Raw genomic sequence first — 22959 nt, 5'->3', positions numbered from 1 at the left:
GAGCACATGCCGTTGCTATACACTAAATGCATGACTTGTAAAAGGGTTGTGAACACCCACCACTCATTTCAGTTAACCTTTGTTTCTTTTCTCTATCAGACGACTTTCGTTTCAGCTCCCTGGCCCACATCGATAACTATTCCTATAAATTCCAGTATTGCGCTAATTCAGTAGCTAAACATTTCACCAGCAAAGCAAAGAAAAATTGTGTGTAATAATGGATAGCCATTGTCACCGCAGTATTGCTCGCTATTTGCTTCTTTTGCTTTTGGTCTCTTCCTGCATGCAGAGTACGACTAAACTCTGTTTCGGTTTGGCTGGTGAAGAAATTTCAAGCAGTGTGAAGATAAATTCATGCATTGACGAAGAAAGACAAGCGCTTCTCGTCTTTAAACAACATCTTGTTGATGATTCTGGTAGGCTTTCGTCTTGGGTGGGTCATGATTGCTGTCGATGGGAAGGCATTTCATGCAACAACAGCACTGATCATGTCGTGAAGATGGACCTCCGGAATCCATATGACATTTTTGGTGATGAAAGGGCGATGAATGCTTCTTTGCGAGGTAAGATAAATGCTTCTCTGTTGAGCTTGAAACATTTAAATTACCTGGACTTGAGCAATAATTGGTTTGATAGCAATCAAATTCCTAAGTTCATTGGGGAGCTTAAAAGTTTGCAATATCTCAATCTCTCCTTTTCGTCTTTTGAAGGAGAGATTCCCCCTTCTCTTGGTAACCTGTCAAGCCTAAATTTTCTTGATCTCGGGTGGAATTATAAGTTATCTTCCAAAAATTTGAAGTGGCTTTCTCACCTCTCTTCCCTGAAATACATTAGTCTTAATTACGTTAACCTTAACAGCACAGGAGTCAGTTGGGCATATGATATTATCATGCTTCCTTCATTGTTAGAGTTGCATTTATCTTCGTGCCAAATTGAAAGCATTCCACTCTCACTACAGAGCATTAGCTTCCTTCCACTCTCACTGCAGAGGATTAACTTGACATCACTTTTGGTCCTTGATATGTCGTATAATGGCATTAAAAGTTCTTCATTTTCCAGTTGGTTTCTTAATCTTACCAACCTCAAAACACTTGATCTATCCGGGAATGATTTCAGTGATCATTTTCCAAGTGAATTTTCAAACTTCAAATCTTTGGAAAACCTCGATTTATCTGGAACAGGCTTAAAAGGTCAAATTCCTGAAGTGAGTGGAAATTTCTGCAAACTAAAGGTCTTAAGTCTTTCAGGGAACAACTTTGATGGGGGGATTGAAGAGTTTTGGAGGAGTCTCTCAAATTGTCCAAGTAATACATTAGAGTCACTAGATTTGTCTTCTTGCGAGCTTGAAGGCCAATTGCCGGCCTTTTTAGGAATGTTCAAAAGTTTGCAGAATCTCAACCTTAGACAAAACATTTTGTGGGGCTCAATTCCAGATTCCATTGGAAACTTGTCATCCTTGAGAACACTAGACCTCAGTTATAATAAGATGAATGACTCAATTCCAGATTCCATTGGAAACTTGTCGTCCTTGAGAACACTAGACCTCAGTTATAATAAGATGAATGGCTCAATTCCAGAAAGTATTGGACAACTCTATGAGCTAGTTTCCCTACTTCTGCTTGGTAATTCATGGGAAGGTATTCTAACGGAAGCCCATTTCATAAATCTTACCAGATTACAAGATTTTGAAGTAGGAAATATAGACCGACCCATGTCCCTCATTTTCGACGGGGCTTATGACAGGGTTCCTCCTTTCAAGCTCCACACAATTTGCATCATAAATTGTCAGATAAGTCCTGGTTTTTGGGTATGGCTTCAAACTCAAACTGAACTGTCTGATGTTATCCTTCGTGGTAATGGAATCTCGGATTCCATACCAGATGAATGGTTGTTGAAGATATCTTCCCAACCTACCAGTCTAGAATTGTCTTACAACCACTTTCATGGAAATTTTCCATCCCATTTGCAATTTCCAAATTTAACGATGATTGATTTGAATCATAATTATTTGGAGGGCCCACTACCACTTTGGTGTTTCCCTGATGCCAATTCCCTTTATCTAGAAGGCAATTTATTTTCCGGGCCAATCCACTCAAATATTGACCAAATGATGCCCAAATTGCAAGAATTGTTCCTTGCTGAGAATCATTTGAATGGCACTATTCCTCCCTCTATTTGTAACATGCAGAAGTTGCAAATCCTGTCTCTAAGGAGCAATCAGTTTTCTGGAAAACTCCCTCATGCATGGAATATGGAGAGCACTATGGTGTTTTTAGATGTTGGTCAAAACAATTTGTCTGGTAAGATTCCCACTTCATTGGGGGTACTAAGTTCCCTGGAAATTTTAAAGCTCAACGACAACAATTTTAGCGGTCAAATTCCTGATGCCTTGCAAAATTGTTCAAGTTTGAAGAGTATTGATCTTGGAGACAACAAGTTATCTGGGAAAATACCTCTATGGATAGGAGGGTCAAACGTATCTAAGTTGTCAAGGCTACTATTACGGTCCAACTATTTAAATGGATGTATTTCCCAACAATTGTGCAATCTTCAAGGCCTTCAAATCCTCGACCTTAGTCACAACAGCATTTCAGGTACTATTCCCATGTGTTTGGATAATTTAACTTCGCTAGTCAATGATGATTTTTATTACTACAATTATACTGGGTTTGAGCAAGCCACACTGACACTAAAAGGAGAAGAACTTGTGTACAGCACAACTCTATATCTTGTAAAGAGCATTGATCTTTCATCAAATAATTTACAAGGTGAAATCCCTGAAGAAATAAGCAGCCTCATTATGTTGGGCACCTTGAATTTGTCCATGAATCAATTAACTGGAAAGATCCCTTCCAAGGTCGGAAATTTGCGATGGCTCGAAACTCTTGATCTCTCACACAACCACCTTTCGGGACAGATTCCTCAAAGCTTGTCATCTTTAACCTCTTTGTCCCACTTGGACTTGTCTTACAACAACTTGTCTGGAAGAATTCCTTCTGGAAACCAGCTTCAAACGCTCAATGTTTCGTCCATTTATATAGGCAATCCATCACTATGTGGCGTTCCTCTCTCAACTAAGTGCCCTGAAGATGACACTTTTACTGCTAAGGATGCAAAGGACAAGAATGATGATGGAAACGATAAGTTGTGGCTCTATGTCAGCGTGGTACTTGGCTTTATCGTAGGCTTTTGGGGCGTTTGCGGCACATTGATCTTAAAGACATCGTGGATGTATGCCTATTTTCAATTCTTCGATGACATCAAAGATAAGGTAGCACTAGCAATTTCATTGAAATTAGCTCGTTTCAAAAGGTTTTTATTCTAAAATTTGATTATACTAGAATATAGTGTGATGTTTTTCCTTTCTACTTTGTGTTTTAGTACTTGCAACTTATGTATTAAATAAAAGAATCTTTCAGTAAGTGTTGTCACAAACAATTATGTAACGGTTATCCATTTAATACAAGAATTCTATGTAGTTTGTACTTATCAATCGCATAATACAAAATTTATATGCAACGGTTATCTGTGTAATGTTGCAATTTAACAAAATAACATTACGAACTAGATAAGCACACGTATGTACACTTGAATGTCGTCGAACTCGGCCAGTGGTAGTCCACCTCCACCGCCTTCGAGACAAGGAGGAAGAATTGGTGGTTCGATATCGTCGAGAGTTTTCTGGGATTCATGTTCCTTGCAGAGAGAGAGGTGGGAGAATTCGATGGCGTCTTCTGGGTTCCTGTCCCTTGCCGAGAGAGAGATGGGAGAAGTATGGGGGTAAAGGAGAGGCTTTTCTTCCATTTCGGTGGATGCTGCAAAACCATACAAAAATAGGAGGGAGACAAGGAGGAAGAAGAAGGAGAAGAAGTTGAACCCTTGAATTGGGAAAAGGAACGAACTTGTAGAGGCGATTGAATTGGGTTTGAAGATTTGAGGGTTTTTTGGCGTCTGTTGCAGAGAGAGATTAGGGGGTGGGTCTAGGGTTTGCACAGAGGGTGGGTGGGCGATTCAAGTGAGGGGCTAGGGCTAGAGGGATGGGGGCTCCATCTCTATTCTCGCTTGCTGAAACTTTCCGCTCTTCAGGTAATCTCTCAGTTGAAAGCTTCTGATTAATTTTTTTCATTTGGGTATTTTTTTTCTTTGGATTTATGTATTTTTTCCCCCCAGTGAATTCGAAATGAAATCAGAAAAACGGATTTAGTAAACAAATTGATGAAAGTTTTATTTGCGTGCCCTGTTTTTGATTTGTTTGGTTTGGCTTTTAGAGAATAAAGTAGGTTGCTGCTACCCTTGATTTTCCAGTGACATTTGTGCAGCCTGCATTTAATCACATCTTTCTTCATATCTTTCTTTTTTCACATGATTTATATAAGCTTTTTCTTTGCTCTCTTTTTTCACATCTTTCTAATTGTCTATGTGCAAATGGGGTTGTACGTATTAATGAGTGCTTGTGTTGTTTACAGCGAGCTCCGTTCAAGGTAGTTTCAGTTCTTATAGACAATTTTTTCAAGATTTCTGGGTTTCTTTTTGCTTCTTCTCTGTTATATTACTCATCTGGAATTCAATTTTGTTCAAAGACCAAGTATTGTTCTTCAATTAAGATTTCTGGGTTTTTTTTGTTGCTTCTTTTCTGTTAAATCACTCATCTGGATGTTAATTTAGTTCAAAAACTAAGTATTGTTCTTCAATTAATCTTACAAGAACGTGGCAGACTAGGTGTTCGATGAAATGTATCTGAGAATCCGTCAATATGATATATTATAATTCTGACTCTGCTCTTCTGCTCCAGCCCCGGGTGCATGAAGGCAACGTGGTCATGGTCGACGGTCTGTTCCTTCACAGTTCCGGATGACGGTTCTGAACCTCTGGCGATTCTGACTGAGAAAGAGGTCAATAACAAGAAGGTAACAGAATTCAATGTTTTGTGTTTGTTATAGAGGCATATTTGCAACAGTTTATGAGAGAATATTTCTAGATGGTCTGTCCTGATAGCTTAGAATGTGGTTCATGATGCATATGGCTGAAGCGGTTTTGGCTACATTTTGGATTGCTCATTAATTTTTTTGCTGGCCTTGGCTGGTACAAATACATATAAGAAGTACTATCCTTTTAACAACTTTTAGTCTGGTTCAAATTTAGAATGTATTTGTACTCATGAGGCATTTATGAGTGAACACATTTATGGATAAGTGAACAAATACATAAAGTGCCTGTGTTCTGTGTTTTGTTGTTATTTTTTCATCCTTTTAAATTTTATTACGGATAAGTGAACACATTTATGAGTGTCAACCATTTATCCTCATTCATATTCAAATGTAATATAATATCGATTTTGTAAGAAGTTTTTGTCAATAATTTATGAATTTTTGTCAGTGAAACAATTTTCTAGCAGCATTCGGTCGGACGCTAATAATTTTTGTACTGCTGGATAATTATTTGTTTGTCTCAGTTAACAGAGTAAATCTGGGGTTCCGTACACAACAAAAATATGGAATTTAGCCGAGAAATTTCAACAACAAAGCTTAAACTTTATGATATGGCAAAAAACAGATTCTCTTCTTTCTCAAAACCCTTAAATTTGTCATATGGTCAGGTTTTATTTGGTCACTTGTTTATGTTTGCGACAACAAGAATATAAGTCCAGGGATGCCTTGTTTAAAATTTCTGTGTCCCATGTGCTTCATCTTCTGCTGGTTAAACCAGAAATATAACCCTTGGATCATTTGCTAGCAATTAGTAGATGATTAATTTCCTTTTTGTCGTAAATTATGGAACTTCCAGGAGCTTGAAGGGCTCTCAGGTCCAATGAGGAAGGATGTTTCACAAGTTTGTAAGAAAGATCGATGCGATTAACAAAAAGTTAAAGCCACTAGGACATACCTGCCAGAAGAAGGTAACACAACTTGGATTTTTACCACATTTTGGTGTCAATGTTTACTGCTATGCATATGCAATTATGGATCAATTCGTGCGGGTTCGTGATGAATTTTGGGTTCGTAACTTGTCACAGGAAAAGGAATACAGAGATGCACAAGTGCAGCTTATCACAAAGCTAAAGGAGGTTAGTTTGTTAAACAATTTTTTACTTGGCATAGCTAGGGTTGCAATTTCATGGATGGTTTGAACTCGAACCAGTCTGGCCAGTTTGGGGTTAGAGTGGGGGCGAAATACCAATCCTACAAAATTTGGGCTTACCTCTGGTTAGGAGTTCAACCCGTCCAAACTCTCAACCGATGCTAGTTATCCCTCATTATATTTCGATTCGGTAAAAGCGTACAAAGTGTTTACATAATTCAAGGTTTTGAACTTGTCTTGTTGTCGTGTTACATTTGATGCAGCTGGTGAGCTAAAGTGAGATGACGAGGATGAAGAAGCTGGAGGAGCTGAGCAAGAACATAGAATCTTTAAAGTGAAGAAATAGCAGCCTATGTGGGTAACTGATGATCTGATTAGGTTTGTGTGATGATGTATTTAAGGTGAGCCTTTTCAATGTTTACATATATGGGTGGTGATTTGCATTTGGTGTAATTTCTAAGTTGGTTTGTTTCATTAATTAGTGTTTGGTAAAAACATTTGGCTGATTTAGGCAGGAAAATACCCTTTAAGTTTAAACAGGTTTGTAACTAAAAGCATCTGGCCTTGCATTTTCCTTCTCATTTTTCCATGTATCCAAACACTGTACTACACTACTTCCTAGTGTAATGTGGGGTTCGTTGAATTTATTCCTATTCTTTGTTTTAATTTTTTATGTATTGCAAAGGCCATGATATTTATGTAACAATGTGAAGTTTTATGAGTGATTTTGGGACAAATGGAGTGTATTTTGTTCAATTTTTCTTCAGCACTCCGCTCTATACGGAACGATTGCATTTTCTACTCCTACCCGCACAACACCATGATTTTCTTCTCTCTCTTTCATGGATTCTTGTGACTGTTACCTCCATTTGCTGAGATCTCTCCCGGTCTTCAAGAACACCATCAACCATGGTGAGTTGATTAGGAGCTTGCATGTGCACGGATTGGATGAGGGGAGAGAAATAAAGTTGAGAGGGAGTTTGTGTTCATAGAAAATGGGTTGTATGTGGAGCTGACAACTGAGCCGCTTATGAGATTGATGAAATTTCCAGCTTCCCAAGTGCTCCAAGGGCATGTCAATGGTTGCTGGGTTTGCATTTTTGCATTTCATAAGAATTCACCTTCTGATTTTACATGCATTCCCTCTATTCTTTCAGTCTCCATGTACCATTTTCAGTCTAATGAATTTGGTCTTATGTTCTTTTGGTGGGGGGTTGTCATTTTTTATGTTTGTGTTTATGTTTGAGATGTACTAATTGCAGTATTACCCGATTACGGATTTGTAAACACATCATTAGAATGATTAGCTTGATGTTTAGGATTTGGTTGTCTACATTTTTTTGGATCTTGTTACCCTTTTAGATTTCGCTTCTTCCCCCAACAATTCCTAACTTCGCCACTGTGACCGAAGGCAAACTTTTTGTTGGGGCTTCACTTGTTTTGAAGGATATTGCGGTGTACCGGAACACAAACACATGATATACTGATTCTCTCATATTATAGTGCCTGGATTGATTATTAATGTTATATTCTAAAGTATAAATTGGATCGTCTACTCATAATATAACATGTTGATGTGTTCTAGTATGTTTCAATAATTTTTCTTGATGAAGAGCCTTTGGTTTGCTTTCTATTATGTTACTAGTTGCATGGAAGAGTGCATTTTGCATGCTATCCTTAGTGGTCGTGAGCATTACCACTACATAAATTATGATTGGTTTAGTTTAGGTTTTGAGATTTAAGTAGTAGACAAATTTGATCACATTCATCAACAACTATTCATGTGGTGGTAATGCTCATAAAAATGCACTAAGTGGAAAAGCTAGGGTTACAAGACAACCATTTCACTGAATCTCTTGCAATCTTTAAAACCCAATGCAATTGCTGAAAATTTTATACTATATCGATGTATCCGATTACATCGAGTAACCGGGTTTAAACATTTTTAGCCGTTCAAACATTGGTGCATCCTGTATAGGGATGATATATAAAACCTGAAAGGAAGCTTCTTGCAAATAACCCAACGGTTAGGTTTAGTCAAGCATTGACCTCTTCCCCGAAATACAAGCATGGGTTGAAGCATATGAGGAGGGGAAATGACATCACTTTTTCAAGCAGATTGAGCACGCTAAGTTAGCCATTGCTATACACAAAATACATGCTTCACCTAACACCAAAAAAGAATCCAAAAAATAACAAGTGCTATTATGTCCACTATGTTGTCTAATTTTTCACCCACTACTTAATGAAAGCTTTAGCGACAAGTTTATTCTATTGCAAGATTACATAGAAGGACATAAGCAAATTATAAAGAAAGTGTTTTTGTTTGGGAACTGAAGTGATGTAGGCGACTCCGCCTCTCTTTGTATGTTTCAGGCGCACTAGTGAACTCACAACCGAACTGAAAGCCAAGCGAAAGACCCACGGTTTAAGTGTTGCTTCCCTTTGATTGAGTAAACACATTATGCCATTTTTAGAATCTACGGAATGATTCTTGGTATAGATGCAAATAGTGGAAAAAATGGAACAAATCACGTCCCTTCCTCCAGTTGGGCCAAACAATAAGAACCTTAAAAGATGCAAATAGAGTTAGGGATTAAGGGTTCTGTCTCTGTCTATCTCTCTTGCAATTTCTTAAATGGATTTGAATCAATGAACAAATTTATATATGAATTCGTTTAGAATATTGCTAGTATTAAAAAAAAAAGAAAACAGATACCGCAAATAGTAAGTCATCCTCACTTGGATTGCCAATCGCCGCTCTCTTGTCTCTTCCAATCCCTTTCATCAAGTATAATATATGAATTTCCACGGCTAGCCATCTCATTCATGCATTCACTATATCTGCTCCTACAAGGCTTCATTAAAATTTGGAAAAGTCCACAGGAAATCTCGTGTATTCCTTATTAGTGAAAAACAAATAAGAAAGCAACGAGTGTAATAATGATTATTTTACACTGTTAACAATAATTTTGCTGTTTAGAAAATTTGTAAATAATGACACAACACTCATATCCAAGTAGTGACTACCAGTCTACCAGTGTGGTGTAGGCGATGGACTTGCAAAATACAAGAACATATCTAAATCCGTTTACGTAATTTACCATGTAGGCGATGGACTTGCAAAAGACAAGAACATATCTAAATCCATTTACGTAATTTACCACAAGAAAAGAACAGTAAATAAGATGATAAGTTGTGAATTGTGATAGAACATAAAGACCCTTAATTCAAAGTCTCCGCTATATGGATTTCTACAACCCGTCACAAACAGGTACCAGCTGTGTCGACAAAGGACTTGCAAACTTGTAAAAGTGGTTGTGAACAACCGCCACTCATTTCATTTTCCAATAAAAGTGGTTGTAAAATAGGGAATTTGGAATTTAAAGGAAAACAAGAAAGGAAACAAGACTAAATTGTAAATTCAAAACAGGAAATAAAGCAAATCCTAATTGAAAGATGCAAACCTAAATCCATTAGAGCAAGGAAACCTAAATATATTCTCACACTTCCCATTTTTATTATTCTCCAACAGGGTCCAAAACTAGGGTTTACATGATCATAGTAATCCTAGGAATAGTATGGCTACTTGTGTAAGAAGGAATCACAATTCTCGAGTGAAACTAATTTTAGTGAGACTAGTAGACGGATATACCATGATCATCACTATATATAAAAAGGAAAAGTATTTTTTTTTAAGTACACCGATATATTTTACACTAAGAGTATAGAGGAGTTCAGCTAAGCCAGACAAAAAACAACCTAATTTAGTATCAAATTAACCATTCACGAGATTTGAACCTAAGACTTCTCACTTACAAATGAAAATGAATACAACAAGACCGTTGTACTGAGTGGCAAAAAAAAAGTATTTAAAAGCAATATATATCTCACAATTAGCAAAACTTTTTCACATCTCTCTCCCTCTCGTGCGTACCATAGTCAATACGGACAACGCTTACATAGTATATGTTATACATACTATTTGGATATATTCTAGTTTGCTTCAACAATTTTTCTTGGCGAAGAGTCTTTGGTTTGCTTTCTATTATGTTACTAGTTGCATGGAAGTGTGCATTTTGCTCGCTATCCTTCAATGGTCATGACCATTACCATTTACCACTTACATTAATTGCGATTGAATTAGTTTAAGTTTTGAGATTTAAGTAGTAAACAAATATGATCACATTCATCGACAATAATTCATGTGGCGGTAATGCTCATAAAAATGCACTTTGAGTGGAAAAGCTAGGGTTAGAAGAAAACCATTTCACTGAATCTCGTGCAATCATTAAAACCAGTGATGGAGCGAGCATGGGGTTATTGGTTGCCTTTAACCCCAATAACTTAAAAAACTTCATGTAAATTTGTTTGTGTATTGTATAATGACCCTTAAAAATAGCTAAGGCAATCTAAATTACAACATCTTTCTTCTACTTGTTCTTACACATTTGTCTTCATTTTCTATTTTCTTGTGCGATCTATTGTGCGCACCATGTGCTCTATGAAATATCTTAGTTAAAAAGCCTTCAATATTATTCCACAGTATCATGCACTCACCCTTTACAAGCTACAAATAATAGTAGTTGTCGACATATGTTGGCATAAACATTCGGCATATGTTGACAGGAATTGGCAAGTGCCTACTATGTGCTCGATGAAATAGCTCAATGCAGCTTTTTTAGTTGATATTATACCCCATTATTTAAAAATCCTGACTTCGCCACTGATTAAAACCCAATGCAAATGCCGAAATTCCTTTACTTTATCGATATATTGGATAACTGGATTTAAACATTTTTAACCGTTCAAACATTGGTACATCCTGTACATAGATGTAGTATAAAACCCCAAAAGGAAGCTTCTTGCAAACATCTCCGAAATACAAGCATAGGTTGAAGCATCTGAGGTGGGGAATTGACATCACCTTTTCAACTTTTGTCACCACTTTAATCATAGTTCAAGCAGATTGAGCACGCTAAGTTAGCCGTTGCTACACACAAGATACATGCTTCACCAAACACCAAAAAACAAAACCAAAAATCAATGAGTGCTATTATGTCCACCATATTGTTTTAACTTTTTCACTCATTTTTTAATGAAAGTTTTAGTGACAAGTTTATTTTATTGTGAAGTTACATAGGACATAAGTAAAATATAAAGAAAGTGTTTTTGTTTGGGAACTAAAGTGACATAGGTGATCCCATCTCTCTGTATCTCTTCGGCGCACCACCACTCCTCACAACCCAACTCAAAACCAAGCGAAAGACCCAAGGTTTAAGTGCTGCTTTCCTTTGATTGAGCAAACATATTATGCCATTCTTAGGATTTAAGGAATGATTCTTGGTATAGACACAAATAGTGAGAAAAATGAAACAAATCATGTCCCTTGGCTTTAGTCTCTGTCTATCCCTCCTACAATTTCGTAAATGCATGTGAATCAATGAACAAATTAATAGATGAATTAGTTTAGAATATCACTAGTATTTACAAAAAAAAAAAAAAAAAAAAAAAACTTCATATATTAAATCATCCTCACTTGCATTGCCAATTGCCACTCTCTTGTCTCTTCCAATCCCTTTCATAAATTATGATTTATGAATTTCCACGGCTAGACATATCGATTTTCCACCAAAGACTAATCGGTGTGCAAAGACTTCCACAGGTAGCTAGCCATCTCATTCATGCATTCATAATATCTGCTCGTACACGGCTTGCAAACTTGTAAATATCCAAGTAGTGACTACTAGTCTACCAGCATGTATGGTGTAAAACATAAGAACATATCCAAATCGGTTTTCGTAAGTAAGTTGATAAGTTGTGAATTGTGATGGAACATGAAGACCCTTAATTCAAAGTCTTCGCTGCCTATGGATTTCCACAACCCATCACAACCAGGTACCAGCTGTGTCGACATGGGACCTGCAAACTTGTAAATGGGGTTGTGAACAACTGCCACTCATGTCAGTTACCCTTTGTTCTTTTCTCCATCAGACGACTTTCGTTTTCAGCTCTCCGGCCAACATCGATAATCTGTTCCTATAAATTCCGGTATCATCAAAATTTGGAAAAGTCCATAGAAAATCTCTTGTGTTTCCTATTAGTGAAAAACAAATAAGAACGCGATCAGTGTAACAATAACTACTTTAGATTGTTAATAACATTTCTATTGTCTAGAAAAATTTGTAAATAACGATTGAACAGTCATATTCGTTTTAATTCGAACAAAATATAGAACATATCTAAATTCGTTTTCGTAATTTACCACAAGAAAAGAACTGTAAATAAGATGATAAGTTGTGGATTGTGATGGAACATGAAGACCTTTAATTCAAAGTCTCCGCTGCATATGGATTTCTCTAACACATCACAACTAGGTACTAGCTGTGTCGACAAAGGACTTGCAAACTTGTAGAAGGGGTTGTGAACACTAGCCACTCATTTCAGTTACCTTTTTTTCTTTTCTCCATCAGACGACTTTCGTTTTCAACTCTCCGGCCTACATCTATAATCTGTTCCTAGATGCATTCATAGTTTCTGCTCCTACACGGCTTGCAAACTTGTAAAAATCCAAGTAGTGACTACCAGTCTACCAGCATGTGTGGTGTAGGCGATGGTTGAAAAATTTAAGAACGTATCTAATGGTTGCAAAATATAAGAACGTACCTAAATCTGTTTTCGTAATTTACCACAAGAAAAAAAACAGTAAATAAGATGATAAGTTGTGAATTGTGATGGAACATGAAGACCCTTAATTCAAAGTCTCCGCTGCATATGGATTTCTACAACCTATCACAACCAGCTGTGTCGATAAAGGACTTGCAAACTTGTAAAAGGGGTTGTGAACATCCGCCACTCATTTCAGTTACCCTTTTTTTTTTTTTTTTTTTTGGAGTGGTGGTGGTGGTGAAGGCAATGGCATTAGCAGTGGTGGTGGCAGCAGGACTGATGGTGGTGATGGTGGTGGCAACAACAATTGTAAGGGTATGGTGGTGGTGTCAATAATGAAGTGTGGTGGTTGGGGTGCACAAGTTAAAATTTTTGTAGAAGCGTTGACAGCAGCACAAAACATAAAAAAAAGTTTTTTTTGTTTGGGAACTGAAGTGACGTAGGCAACCCTGCCTCTCTCAAAACCAAGCGAAAGACTCGAGATTTAAGAGCCGCTACCTTTTGATTGAGCAAAGATTTTCTGCCATTCTTTAGATTTAATCTGATATAAGCGCAAATAGTAGTAAAAATGGAACAAATCACGTCCCTTACTCCAGTCGGGCCAAATGGTAAGAATCCTAAAAGGTGCGAACAGACTTAGGAATTAGGATTTCTGTCTCTGTCTATCTCTCTTGCAGTTTCGTAAATGCATATGAATCAGTGAACAAGTTTTAAATGAATTGATTTAGAATATCGCTGAGTATTTACAAAAAAAAAAGTACCACAAATTGTAAATCATCCTCACTTGCATTGCCAATTGCCTCTCTCTTGTCCCTTCCAATTCCTTTCATCAAGTATGATTTATGAATTTCCACGGCTAGCCATATGGATTTTCCACCAAAGACTAATTGGTGTGCCAAGACTCCACTGGTAGCTAGCCATCTCAATCATGCATTCATAATATCTGCTCCTACACCGCTTTATTAAAATTCGGATAAATCCATAGAAAATCTCTTGTATTCCCTATTAGTGCCAAGACACCACTCTAGTTTTGCTTTTGCTTTTTATTCCGAAAGTTGGTTCATAAAAAAAAATTAAAAAAGAGATCAATTTCACAGCATTCTCCTTTGTATAAGAAATAGGGTGTCAATTTTATGTGTAAACTATCATTTGACCTTTTGAACTATTACTCTAGCTGAGATTGACTTCCTAAACTTTTTTTTTTGGCTAATAACCCTTGAACTATTTGAAATTAGCCAATTAACTCATTGTCGGTAGATTTCATCCACTATTTCATCAAATTTAAGGGCAGATTAGTCTTTCCATCATTAATTTTAACTTGTCAACTATAACTACCAATAAAATTATGACATATGGACATAAAATAATCGAAAATGATCGGCAAAGCATAGGTTGAAGCATCCCGGGAGGGGAAATGACATCACATTTTCAACTTTTGTCACCACCTCTTTTTTTTTTTTTTTTTTTGAAGAGGCCTTTGTCACCACTTTAATCATCAAGATGCCTGCAATTTTCTATAACGGCCATGTCCTACTTACATGTATTCAGTTTTGTTTTTGCCTTCTATTTTCAAAAGCTGATTCAAAAAAAAAAAAAAAAAGGGGGTGCACTATCCCCACTTCTTTTTATTTCTCACGCATCATTTTTTAATTTGCAACTGTTAGATCGAATGAATTAAAGAAGATCAAATAATAGAAATTAATAGAAGGTGTTTGAGAAGTAAAAAAAGAATATCGATAGCACACCACAAAAGATAAATTCCACAACGTTCTCCTTTTTGTATTAGCAAGAGGGTGTCAATTTTATATATAGTTCAAGCAGACTGAGCACTTGCCGTTGCTGTACACTAAATGCATGATGTGTCGACAAGGGGCTTGCAAACTTGTAAAAGGGGTTGTGAACACCCACCACTCATTTCAGTTAACCTTTGTTTCTTTTCTCTATCAGACGACTTTCGTTTTCAGCTCTCTGCCCCACATCGATAACTATTCCTATAAATTCCGGTATCGCGCTAATTTAGTAGCTAAACATTTCACCAGCAAAGCAAAGAAAAATTGTGTGTAATAATGGATAGCCATTGTCACCGCAGTATTGCTCGCTATTTGCTTCTTTTGCTTTTGGTCTCTTCCTGCATGCAGAGGACGACCAAACTCTGTTTCTGTTTGGCTGGTGAAGAAATTTCAAGCAGTGTGAAGACAAATTCATGCATTGACGAAGAAAAACAAGCGCTTCTCGTCTTTAAACAACATCTTGTTGATCCTTCTGGCAGGCTTTCTTCTTGGGTGGGTCATGATTGCTGTCGATGGGAAGGCATTTCATGCAACAACAGCACTGATCATGTCGTGAAGATGGACCTCCGGAATCCATATGACTATATTGGTGATGAAAGGGCGATGAATGCTTCTTTGCGAGGTAAGATAAATGCTTCTCTGTTGAGCTTGAAACATTTAAATTACCTGGACTTGAGCAATAATTGGTTTGATAGCAATCAAATTCCTAAGTTCATTGGGGAGCTTAAAAGTTTGCAATATCTCAATCTCTCCTCTTCGTCTTTTGAAGGAGAGATTCCCCCTTCTCTTGGTAACCTGTCAAGCCTAAATTTTCTTGATCTCGGGTGGAATTATAAGTTATCTTCCAAAAATTTGAAGTGGCTTTCTCACCTCTCTTCCCTGAAATACATTAGTCTTAATTACGTTAACCTTAACAGCACAGGAGTCAGTTGGGCATATGATATTATCATGCTTCCTTCATTGTTAGAGTTGCATTTATCTTCGTGCCAAATTGAAAGCATTCCACTCTCACTACAGAGCATTAGCTTCCTTCCACTCTCACTGCAGAGGATTAACTTGACATCACTTTTGGTCCTTGATATGTCGCATAATGGCATTACAAGTTCTTCATTTCCCAGTTGGTTTCTTAATCTTACCAACCTCAAAACACTTGATCTATCCGGGAATGATTTCAGCGATCATTTTCCAAGTGGATTTTCAAACTTCAAATCTTTGGAAAACCTTGATGTATCTGAAACAGGCTTAAAAGGTCAAATTCCTGAAGTGAGTGGAAATTTCTGCAAACTAAAGGTCTTAAGTCTTTCAGGGAACAACTTTGATGGGGGGATTGAAGAGTTTTGGAGGAGTCTCTCAAATTGTCCAAGTAATACATTAGAGTCACTAGATTTGTCTGGTTATGAGCTTGAAAGCCAATTGCCGCCCTTTTTAGGAATGTTCAAAAGTTTGCATAATCTCAACCTTAGAGAAAACAATTTGTGGGGCTCAATTCCAGATTCCATTGGAAACTTGTCGTCCTTGAGAACACTGGACCTCACTTCGAATAATATGAACGGCTCAATTCCAGAAAGTATTGGACAACTGTATGAGCTAGTTTCCCTACATTTGTATGGTAATTCATGGGAAGGCATTCTAACGGAAGCCCATTTCATAAATCTTACCAAATTACAACATTTTGAAATAGGAAACATAGACCGACCCACTTCCCTCATTTTCGACATGGCTAATGATTGGGTTCCTCCTTTCAAGCTCCATGAAATTGTGATAAAAAATTGTGGGATAAGTTCTGGTTTTCGGGTATGGCTTCAAACTCAAACTAAACTATCTTATGTTATTCTTAGTGGTAATGGAATCTCGGATTCCATACCAGAGGAATGGTTGTTGAAGATATCTCCCCAACTCACCATACTAGACTTGTCTTACAACCAATTTTGTGGAAATTTTCCATCCCATTTGAAATTTCCAAATTTAAGGTTTATTGATTTGAGTCATAATAAGTTGTAGGGCCCACTCCTGCTTTGGTGTTTCCCTAATGTCCGTTCCCTTTATCTAGAAAGCAATTTCTTTTCTGGTCCAATCCACTCAAATATTGACCAAATGATGCCATATTTGGGTGAATTGTCACTTGATGAGAATCATTTGAATGGCACCATTCCTCCCTCTATTTTTAACATCCAGAACTTGCAAATCATGTCTCTAAGGAGCAATCAATTTTCTGGAGAACTCCCTCATGCATGGACAATGGAGAGCTATATGAGGTTTCTAGATGTTGGTCAAAACAATCTCTCTGGTAAGATTCCCACTTCATTGGGGGGACTACGTTTCCTGAAAATATTAAAGCTCAACGACAACAATTTTGGTGGTAAAATTCCTGATGCCTTGCAAAATTGTTCAAATTTGAGGGGTATTGATCTTGGAGACAACAAGTTATCTGGGAATATACCTCTATGAATTGGAGGGTCAAATGTATCCAAGTTGTCTATGCTACGATTACGGTCTAACTATTTGAGTGGCCATATTTCCCAACAACTGTGCAATCTTCATGGCCTTCACATCCTTGACCTTAGTAACAATAGCCTTTCAGGTACTATTCCAATGTGTTTGGATAACTTAACTTCTCTCGTCAATGATGATTATTATGGATATGGTTATGGATATGATTATGGATATGATTATGGATATGATTATGGATATGATTATGGATATGGTTATGGATATGATTATGGATATGATTATGGATATGATTATGTTATGAGCTTTGAGCGTTCTCGTAAAATATTTGAGCATGCCAAACTGACACTAAAAGGAGAAGAACTTGTGTACAACAAGACTCTATATCTTGTAAAGAGCATTGATCTTTCATCAAATAATTTACATGGTGAAATTCCTGAAGAAATAAGCAACCTCATTCAATTGGGCACCTTGAATTTGTCCATGAATCAATTGACCGGAAAGATCCCCTCCAAGGTCGGAAACTTGCGTCAGCTCGAAACTCTTGATCTCTCACACAACCATCTCTCGGGACAGATTCCGCAAAGCTTGTCATCTTTAACCTTTTTGGCCCACTTGGACTTGGCTTATAACAACTTGTCCGGAAGAATTCCTTCTGGAAACCAGCTTCAAACACTCAATATTTCGTCCATTTATATGGGCAATCAATTTCTATGTGGTGTTCCTCTCTCAACAAAGTGCCCTGAAGATGACACTTCTATTGCGAAGGATGCAAAGGACAAGAATGAGGAAGGAAATGATAAGTTGTGGTTTTATGTCAGCGTGGTACTTGGCTTTATTATAGGTTTTTGGGGCGTCTGCGGCACATTGATCTTAAAGACATCGTGGAGGTATGCCTATTTCCAATTCTTCGATGACATCAAAGATAAAGTAGCACTAGCAATTGCTTTGAAAGTGGCTCGTTTCAAAAGATTTTTATCTTGAATTTTGATTGTACTAATATATAATGTGATGTTTTTCCCCTTCTACTGTGTGCTTTGGTACTTGCAATTTATGTATTAAATAAAAGAATTATGTAATGACTATCCATTTAATACAAGAATTATATCTAGTTTGTACTTATCAATCCCATAGACATAGTACAAAATATATATGTAACGGCTATCTATTTAATGTTGCAATTTAACAAAATAACACTTTGTTCATAAACTAGGTAAGCACATGTATATATTCTTCTCTTTTACACTTGAATGGCCTTCTATATGATGAATATTCAATGGGCCTAATTAAATAATATAAGAAGGGTAAACAAAATTAAGTATTGAGGTGGATGGAGCCCATTGGGTTACAAGTTGTTTGAACGGTAAAGCGTAATACTTGCTGGTGGGAATTGGATCGCCGATGAGATTCAAGGAAAAAATGTTTAGTTGTGACGGAAATATAGATAATACATCATCGCGTATTTTTGTATAAATAGTAAAATATTTTAATTTTTAAGTTATTAACTTTTTAATATTCATATTCCACTATTTATATAGAGATGTGCTATCCACACACAATTTTTTACTTCTTATACATCTTTTGTTAATTTCTATACGTTGATATTCGTTAATTCATACCGACGAAAATAAAAAGGATGATTGGATACCCTTTTGTATATTTGTATAAGAACACACCACCTGTACCTTGTCACTGCCTCGTATGACGGTGATGTTGAAAGTCTCTCGATCCAAAGACTAATATCAGGATGAGAAGAAGATATTGAGAGATTTTCCACTCTCCAGCTTCATTAAAACACTGTAGCTCTCTGTTTTCTCCGGAGAAGAACGGCAGCAAGTGCGATTTTTCTGTCGGGACGATGCGGTGGTAGAAGCTGCTGCCGACGTTGAACATGCGACTGTTGCTGGTGAAAGCTGATGACTCCACCAGGCATACTATAGTTGTGCTTCTCAGGAATGTAGCTACAAATGTTAGTGAGTTTTGCTTTAATTTTCTTGAAGTTTTCGATTTTTGGAAATTTTGTAGGGGATTTTGCTGAATAAGGATTCGGGTTTTTGTTTAATTTGCTTAAAATTTAGGTTTTGATGAATGTTGATGATATTTGGATCTCAGAGTTTAGTTTTAATTGAAGTTGTAGAGTTACTGGATTCAAAATTAAGAAATAGCAATTGATTATAGTCAATCATACAAAATATTGTGTATGATTTTCATGTTGTACGTGAGATGTTAAAATACAGCAATTTTAGTCTTAAGTCTTACTGATCAAAGTTGTTTCATTGGTGTACTTATACTCTTTTTTTGTATTGTGAATCAGGCGAAATTGAACCACCAGCACATGTGCCGCAGCCGCATCAAAGGCTGGTTCTCCGACGACGTTGTTTTCTAAAGCTCTCTCTACCCAAGGTACACAATTTAGAGCTTTGGACCCAAAAAGGTAGCGTTTACCGCTGAGTTCTTCAGCTGATTTGGGGTGGGCATTTTCTGGTTTAAATATTATGTGTGTACAACTTACAAGTGTAAATTTTCCTTTCTAAATGGGTTTTCTGTTGAAATTTCATTTTTGTGACTTTGGGGATTTATGTTGAAATTATTGAAAAGGATACAATTCTTAAAAGAATTCAGTTTACTACATACTCCTTTTCAAATTCAAAAGGATAAAATCAAAGGCAATAGATGTGCATATTAGGTACATTGATTGGCCTGAGTTACATAGAAAGGGTGTTCGACAATGATAATACTATCATTGCACCTTATTCCTTGACGCTTTGGGGCCCTGTTGGATCTTTGTTGGAATAGTGGAAATTAGTTTTCGGACCTGATATCGCTGTCTTCCGTAGCTCGGCTGGTAATTTTTGCAGTGCCCATTTGAAAATTTTTGTTTTTTTTGTTGTTGGTTATGTTTATTTGTCAAGCTAGTAATTTTGGTTTCATGGTTAGGGCTTTATGAATACGAGCATGATGGTTCAAAAGCTAGGGAGCTTGAAGGGGCAATTGGAATTAAAGTCATACGACATAGTAAGTGTTTGTTTTTTCTTTATTTTTGCTGCAAAGCGGGTTTGTGAAAGTAATTTTTTTTATGAAATGGGTTGCTGCCAGACGGTGAAACCATAAATTCTTCTCTCTCATCCACCATGCTTTCCAGTGGATTCATCAGGTGCTGCTTACGTTTTTTTTTTTTTTAAATTTGTGAGCTATATTGGGAGTTTGATTTGTTGTAAATTGTAGTGATAAATGTTTGGACAGTAGAGTTATATCTAATACAATTATTTAATCTTGCATTACTCTCTCTCTCCCTTCCTTATGCTGTTCTTTTAATTTCAATGATTACCCATTATTAGTTGGTTGTTAATTAGGATTTATTTTCTAGAATTTGGACTTTGAACAATTGAATCTCTATTCAGTTTCTTCTGTATTGTGCAATTGACCTATCATATTGGTTGACGGGTTTGCGATGTTTGTTTATGTTCTTTCTTTTTTCCGTGATTAGAAACGTCAATATCTATCGTCTGGTCCTCTGAAGGGAGTGCCTAACGATTTCGAAAATTTTTAAGTGAAATATGAGACACAACTTTTACTACAAAGGCTCCAACAAAAAATATATCAGATTCCCCAAGCATCTCAAACTATATTGCCTCGCTGCAAAACAGTGAATGTATACTCATTCATTGCTCTAAGTTTTCTTAATTACTAATATATATTAAACATGATATCTTTATCATATTTGCTCAAAACTCAAATGGTTCACTAGATTTCTTTATCATAGTCAATTAGAAATGACCAGTGCTTACTTCATTTAATCCAACAATTGCATCTAAAACATAATCCTATTGTATTCCTTTAATCCAATGACGCATCAAATGTAAAAATTAAATTATACCTATAATTATAACCTTCTAATTTGTTTCCTCTGCAGCTATACCAAAATTCAAATGGTCCTCAGTATAATTCTGTCAACAACTAGAAAGCAACATCTGCTTTCTTATTTCCAAGGTTCGTGCATATTTCTCCATTTTTTCATCGGTTACTTTTTTTAGTTACATTTTCTTTTATGTTCTAAATTATTGTGTTTCAGGACTGTCTTTGTATATCGACTTTGAAATTCAAACACAAATGGACAATATTAATAGAACCCTATTTTCATCTAAGAAAATAAAGAAATCGGAACCGTAAAATTTACTCTAAGAAGAGCTGTTCTTGCGTGTGGAAGGGGAATGATAGCTAAAATGTCAATAAGAATATTAGATGACTCCCAAATGATCTTAGCTATCGTTGGAAAAAAGCATTTCTCTACGAATCTTATAGTGCAAGTTCTTTAATAACGAATTTGATTCATTAAACCTGACAAGTTCTCCAGACTGAAAATTTGATAAGCAATGTCCATTATCTAAAAAATATTTGTGACAGATCATAAAATGAGGGCTGTTATTTTCAAGTTCTGTCCATCAGTAGGCAATTCGTATCATTGTTTATGACAGTGTAGAGAAATAGTGGAATCAACGTCCATCCATTTTCCAATGAGACTCCAATTTTGTTGACGGATTTCGTGCTCGATTTTAATCTGTTATCTACTTGGATCCATTTTTTTCCAAGCCTAATTAGTTCTTGGAGGTGGTCTTTCATGTTTAATATCTATTTATAGACTTTGGAATTCTCCATGTTTTATCTGGTAGCCTTGAAAATTTTAAATTTGGAACTTTTTTCATTTAGTTATTTGAGAGTTTGAATTTATAAATGCAGGTTTGTGTTTGTTTGCCCAGATGCTATTTCGAAGCTGGAGTAAGCATTGTTGATTAATCCTAGGAAAGATGATGCTCTGTGGTGTTTTGGAAATGCTCAAACTGCTTGCGGATTATGAACCCCGGACCAGAATGAGGCAAGAGTTTATTTCCAAAAGGTGTCTGATGATGTACTTTCGCTGAAAAATCTCAAAGAAATTGTGTTGTTTTTCAACTTTCGATGTGTAATAAGTATTATATGTTCTTTTTGAGATGTGTAATAAGTATTACTGTCGAAATTTGAGTGGTTGCTCAGTTTGAATTTACTATCAGCTTAGCTCAACATTCACTCGATTAAGTGTGGGTAACCTTTTAATCTCAGTATTTCATAGTTCTTCTTATCTGAATATCTGATAATTGTTTTCCTTTGGCTACTTGATTGTGGATCTCAATAGTGTTTGCTCATTAGAGTAATGCCTTTGGGTAGTTTGTGCTATTTACTGGGAATCTTAATATCATGTTGTTGAAGCTAATTAAGAACTGAAATTGATCTTTATGATATGTTTGAATTTCTTGATTGATTGAACTTGAAAGTATATGCTTTGATGCAATTGGAGGAAATAAATGAAAAGGACATAATCTGTAAGTTGGGTTTAGTGACTTGTAAAATTGCAATTTCAAATATTTGAACTACTTTTTGGGTTGGAACGAGTTTCTAAATTACTTGCAGATTGCTATTTTTTTTAATTAACTATAAATTTATTGAGAAACTCTGCATACAATCTAATTTAAAACTACATTACTGTTCAAATATACCATTATATCCAGAATCACATTGTTTGATGTTGTTGCAGGAACGACTCTTGAACTGAAAACAAGAGAATTGGAGTCCATCGGTAGCGAAATTCTGACGCCTGCAGGGCTTTTCGAACAGAAAATAAGAAGGTTTAGTATTTTAGTTTCTACGTATGCATTTGTTTGGTAGATGTTGATTGAATTTTTTTAGTGTTCACAAAAAAACTAGGGTCGGCAACTTGCTTCCATTCTGCTTGCTTTGTCATTTGTAATTCTTAGTTCTTGACTCAAATATTGCTTATGAAAAGAAATGAAATTGCATAATCTTTTATACAATTTTCAATCTCGCAGCAACGCGCAGGTTCAAATTTCTAGTATATATATATAGTAAGAGAAATGTTAACCTTTTTAAAAGTCATTCTTTGTAAAATTTTTGGCATTTTACAATTTAACGTTAATTTTCA

General features: G+C 36.2%; 2 protein-coding genes, 1 long non-coding RNA gene and 1 pseudogene across 13 annotated transcripts in view; all 4 read left to right on the top strand.

Annotated features, from left to right (window-relative positions):
- Positions 1–665: 665 nt before the first annotated feature.
- Positions 666–3482, top strand: LOC139189761 (receptor-like protein EIX2). The gene is made up of 2 exons (XM_070808949.1): positions 666–2594; positions 2769–3482. The coding sequence occupies exons 1-2, from the start codon at positions 890–892 to the stop codon at positions 3323–3325; spliced, it is 2262 nt and encodes a 753-aa protein (XP_070665050.1). The 5' UTR covers positions 666–889; the 3' UTR covers positions 3326–3482.
- Positions 3483–4042: 560 nt separating this feature from the next.
- Positions 4043–22959, top strand: part of LOC114819228 (uncharacterized) — a 37815-nt gene continuing 18898 nt past the window's right edge. For 2 of the 3 annotated variants that reach the window (XR_011573631.1, XR_011573628.1), the window contains exon 1: positions 4055–4086. This is a non-coding gene — a long non-coding RNA (uncharacterized lncRNA). Of the gene's footprint in view, positions 4087–22959 lie in introns of all 3 variants that reach the window. The other variant, XR_011573635.1, reaches the window with a different exon arrangement.
- LOC103449405 (receptor-like protein EIX1) lies at positions 14693–22831 on the top strand. 9 transcript variants are annotated; one of them, XM_070808952.1, is made up of 8 exons: positions 14693–18954; positions 19300–19830; positions 19923–20000; positions 20082–20139; positions 20473–20637; positions 20899–20975; positions 21723–21891; positions 22555–22831. In XM_070808952.1, exon 1 carries the CDS (start codon positions 14814–14816, stop codon positions 16536–16538), a length of 1725 nt encoding a protein of 574 aa, XP_070665053.1. In that variant the 5' UTR covers positions 14693–14813; the 3' UTR covers positions 16539–18954; positions 19300–19830; positions 19923–20000; positions 20082–20139; positions 20473–20637; positions 20899–20975; positions 21723–21891; positions 22555–22831. The 9 variants fall into 9 exon arrangements, with proteins under 9 accessions (XP_070665053.1, XP_070665056.1, XP_070665054.1 ...); XM_070808955.1 differs by lacking the exon at positions 20473–20637 and having other exon boundaries at positions 21743–21891; XM_070808953.1 differs by lacking the exon at positions 20473–20637.
- LOC139187725 (receptor-like protein EIX2) lies at positions 16632–18103 on the top strand (annotated as a pseudogene).

This window comes from Malus domestica, chromosome 12 (assembly GCF_042453785.1).
Source record: "Malus domestica chromosome 12, GDT2T_hap1".
NCBI classification, from domain to species: domain Eukaryota; kingdom Viridiplantae; phylum Streptophyta; class Magnoliopsida; order Rosales; family Rosaceae; genus Malus; species Malus domestica.
This window is presented reverse-complemented; position numbering and strand designations above follow the sequence as displayed.

Coding starts and splice junctions, on each gene's coding strand:
- LOC139189761 (XM_070808949.1), top strand. CDS start 890: ATGCTTCCTTCATTGTTAGAGTTGCATTTATCTTCGTGCCAAATTGAA. Junction 2,595..2,768: donor TAGTCACAACAGCATTTCAG/GTACTATTCCCA, acceptor ATAATTTACAAG/GTGAAATCCCTGAAGAAATA.
- LOC103449405 (XM_070808956.1), top strand. CDS start 14,814: ATGGATAGCCATTGTCACCGCAGTATTGCTCGCTATTTGCTTCTTTTG.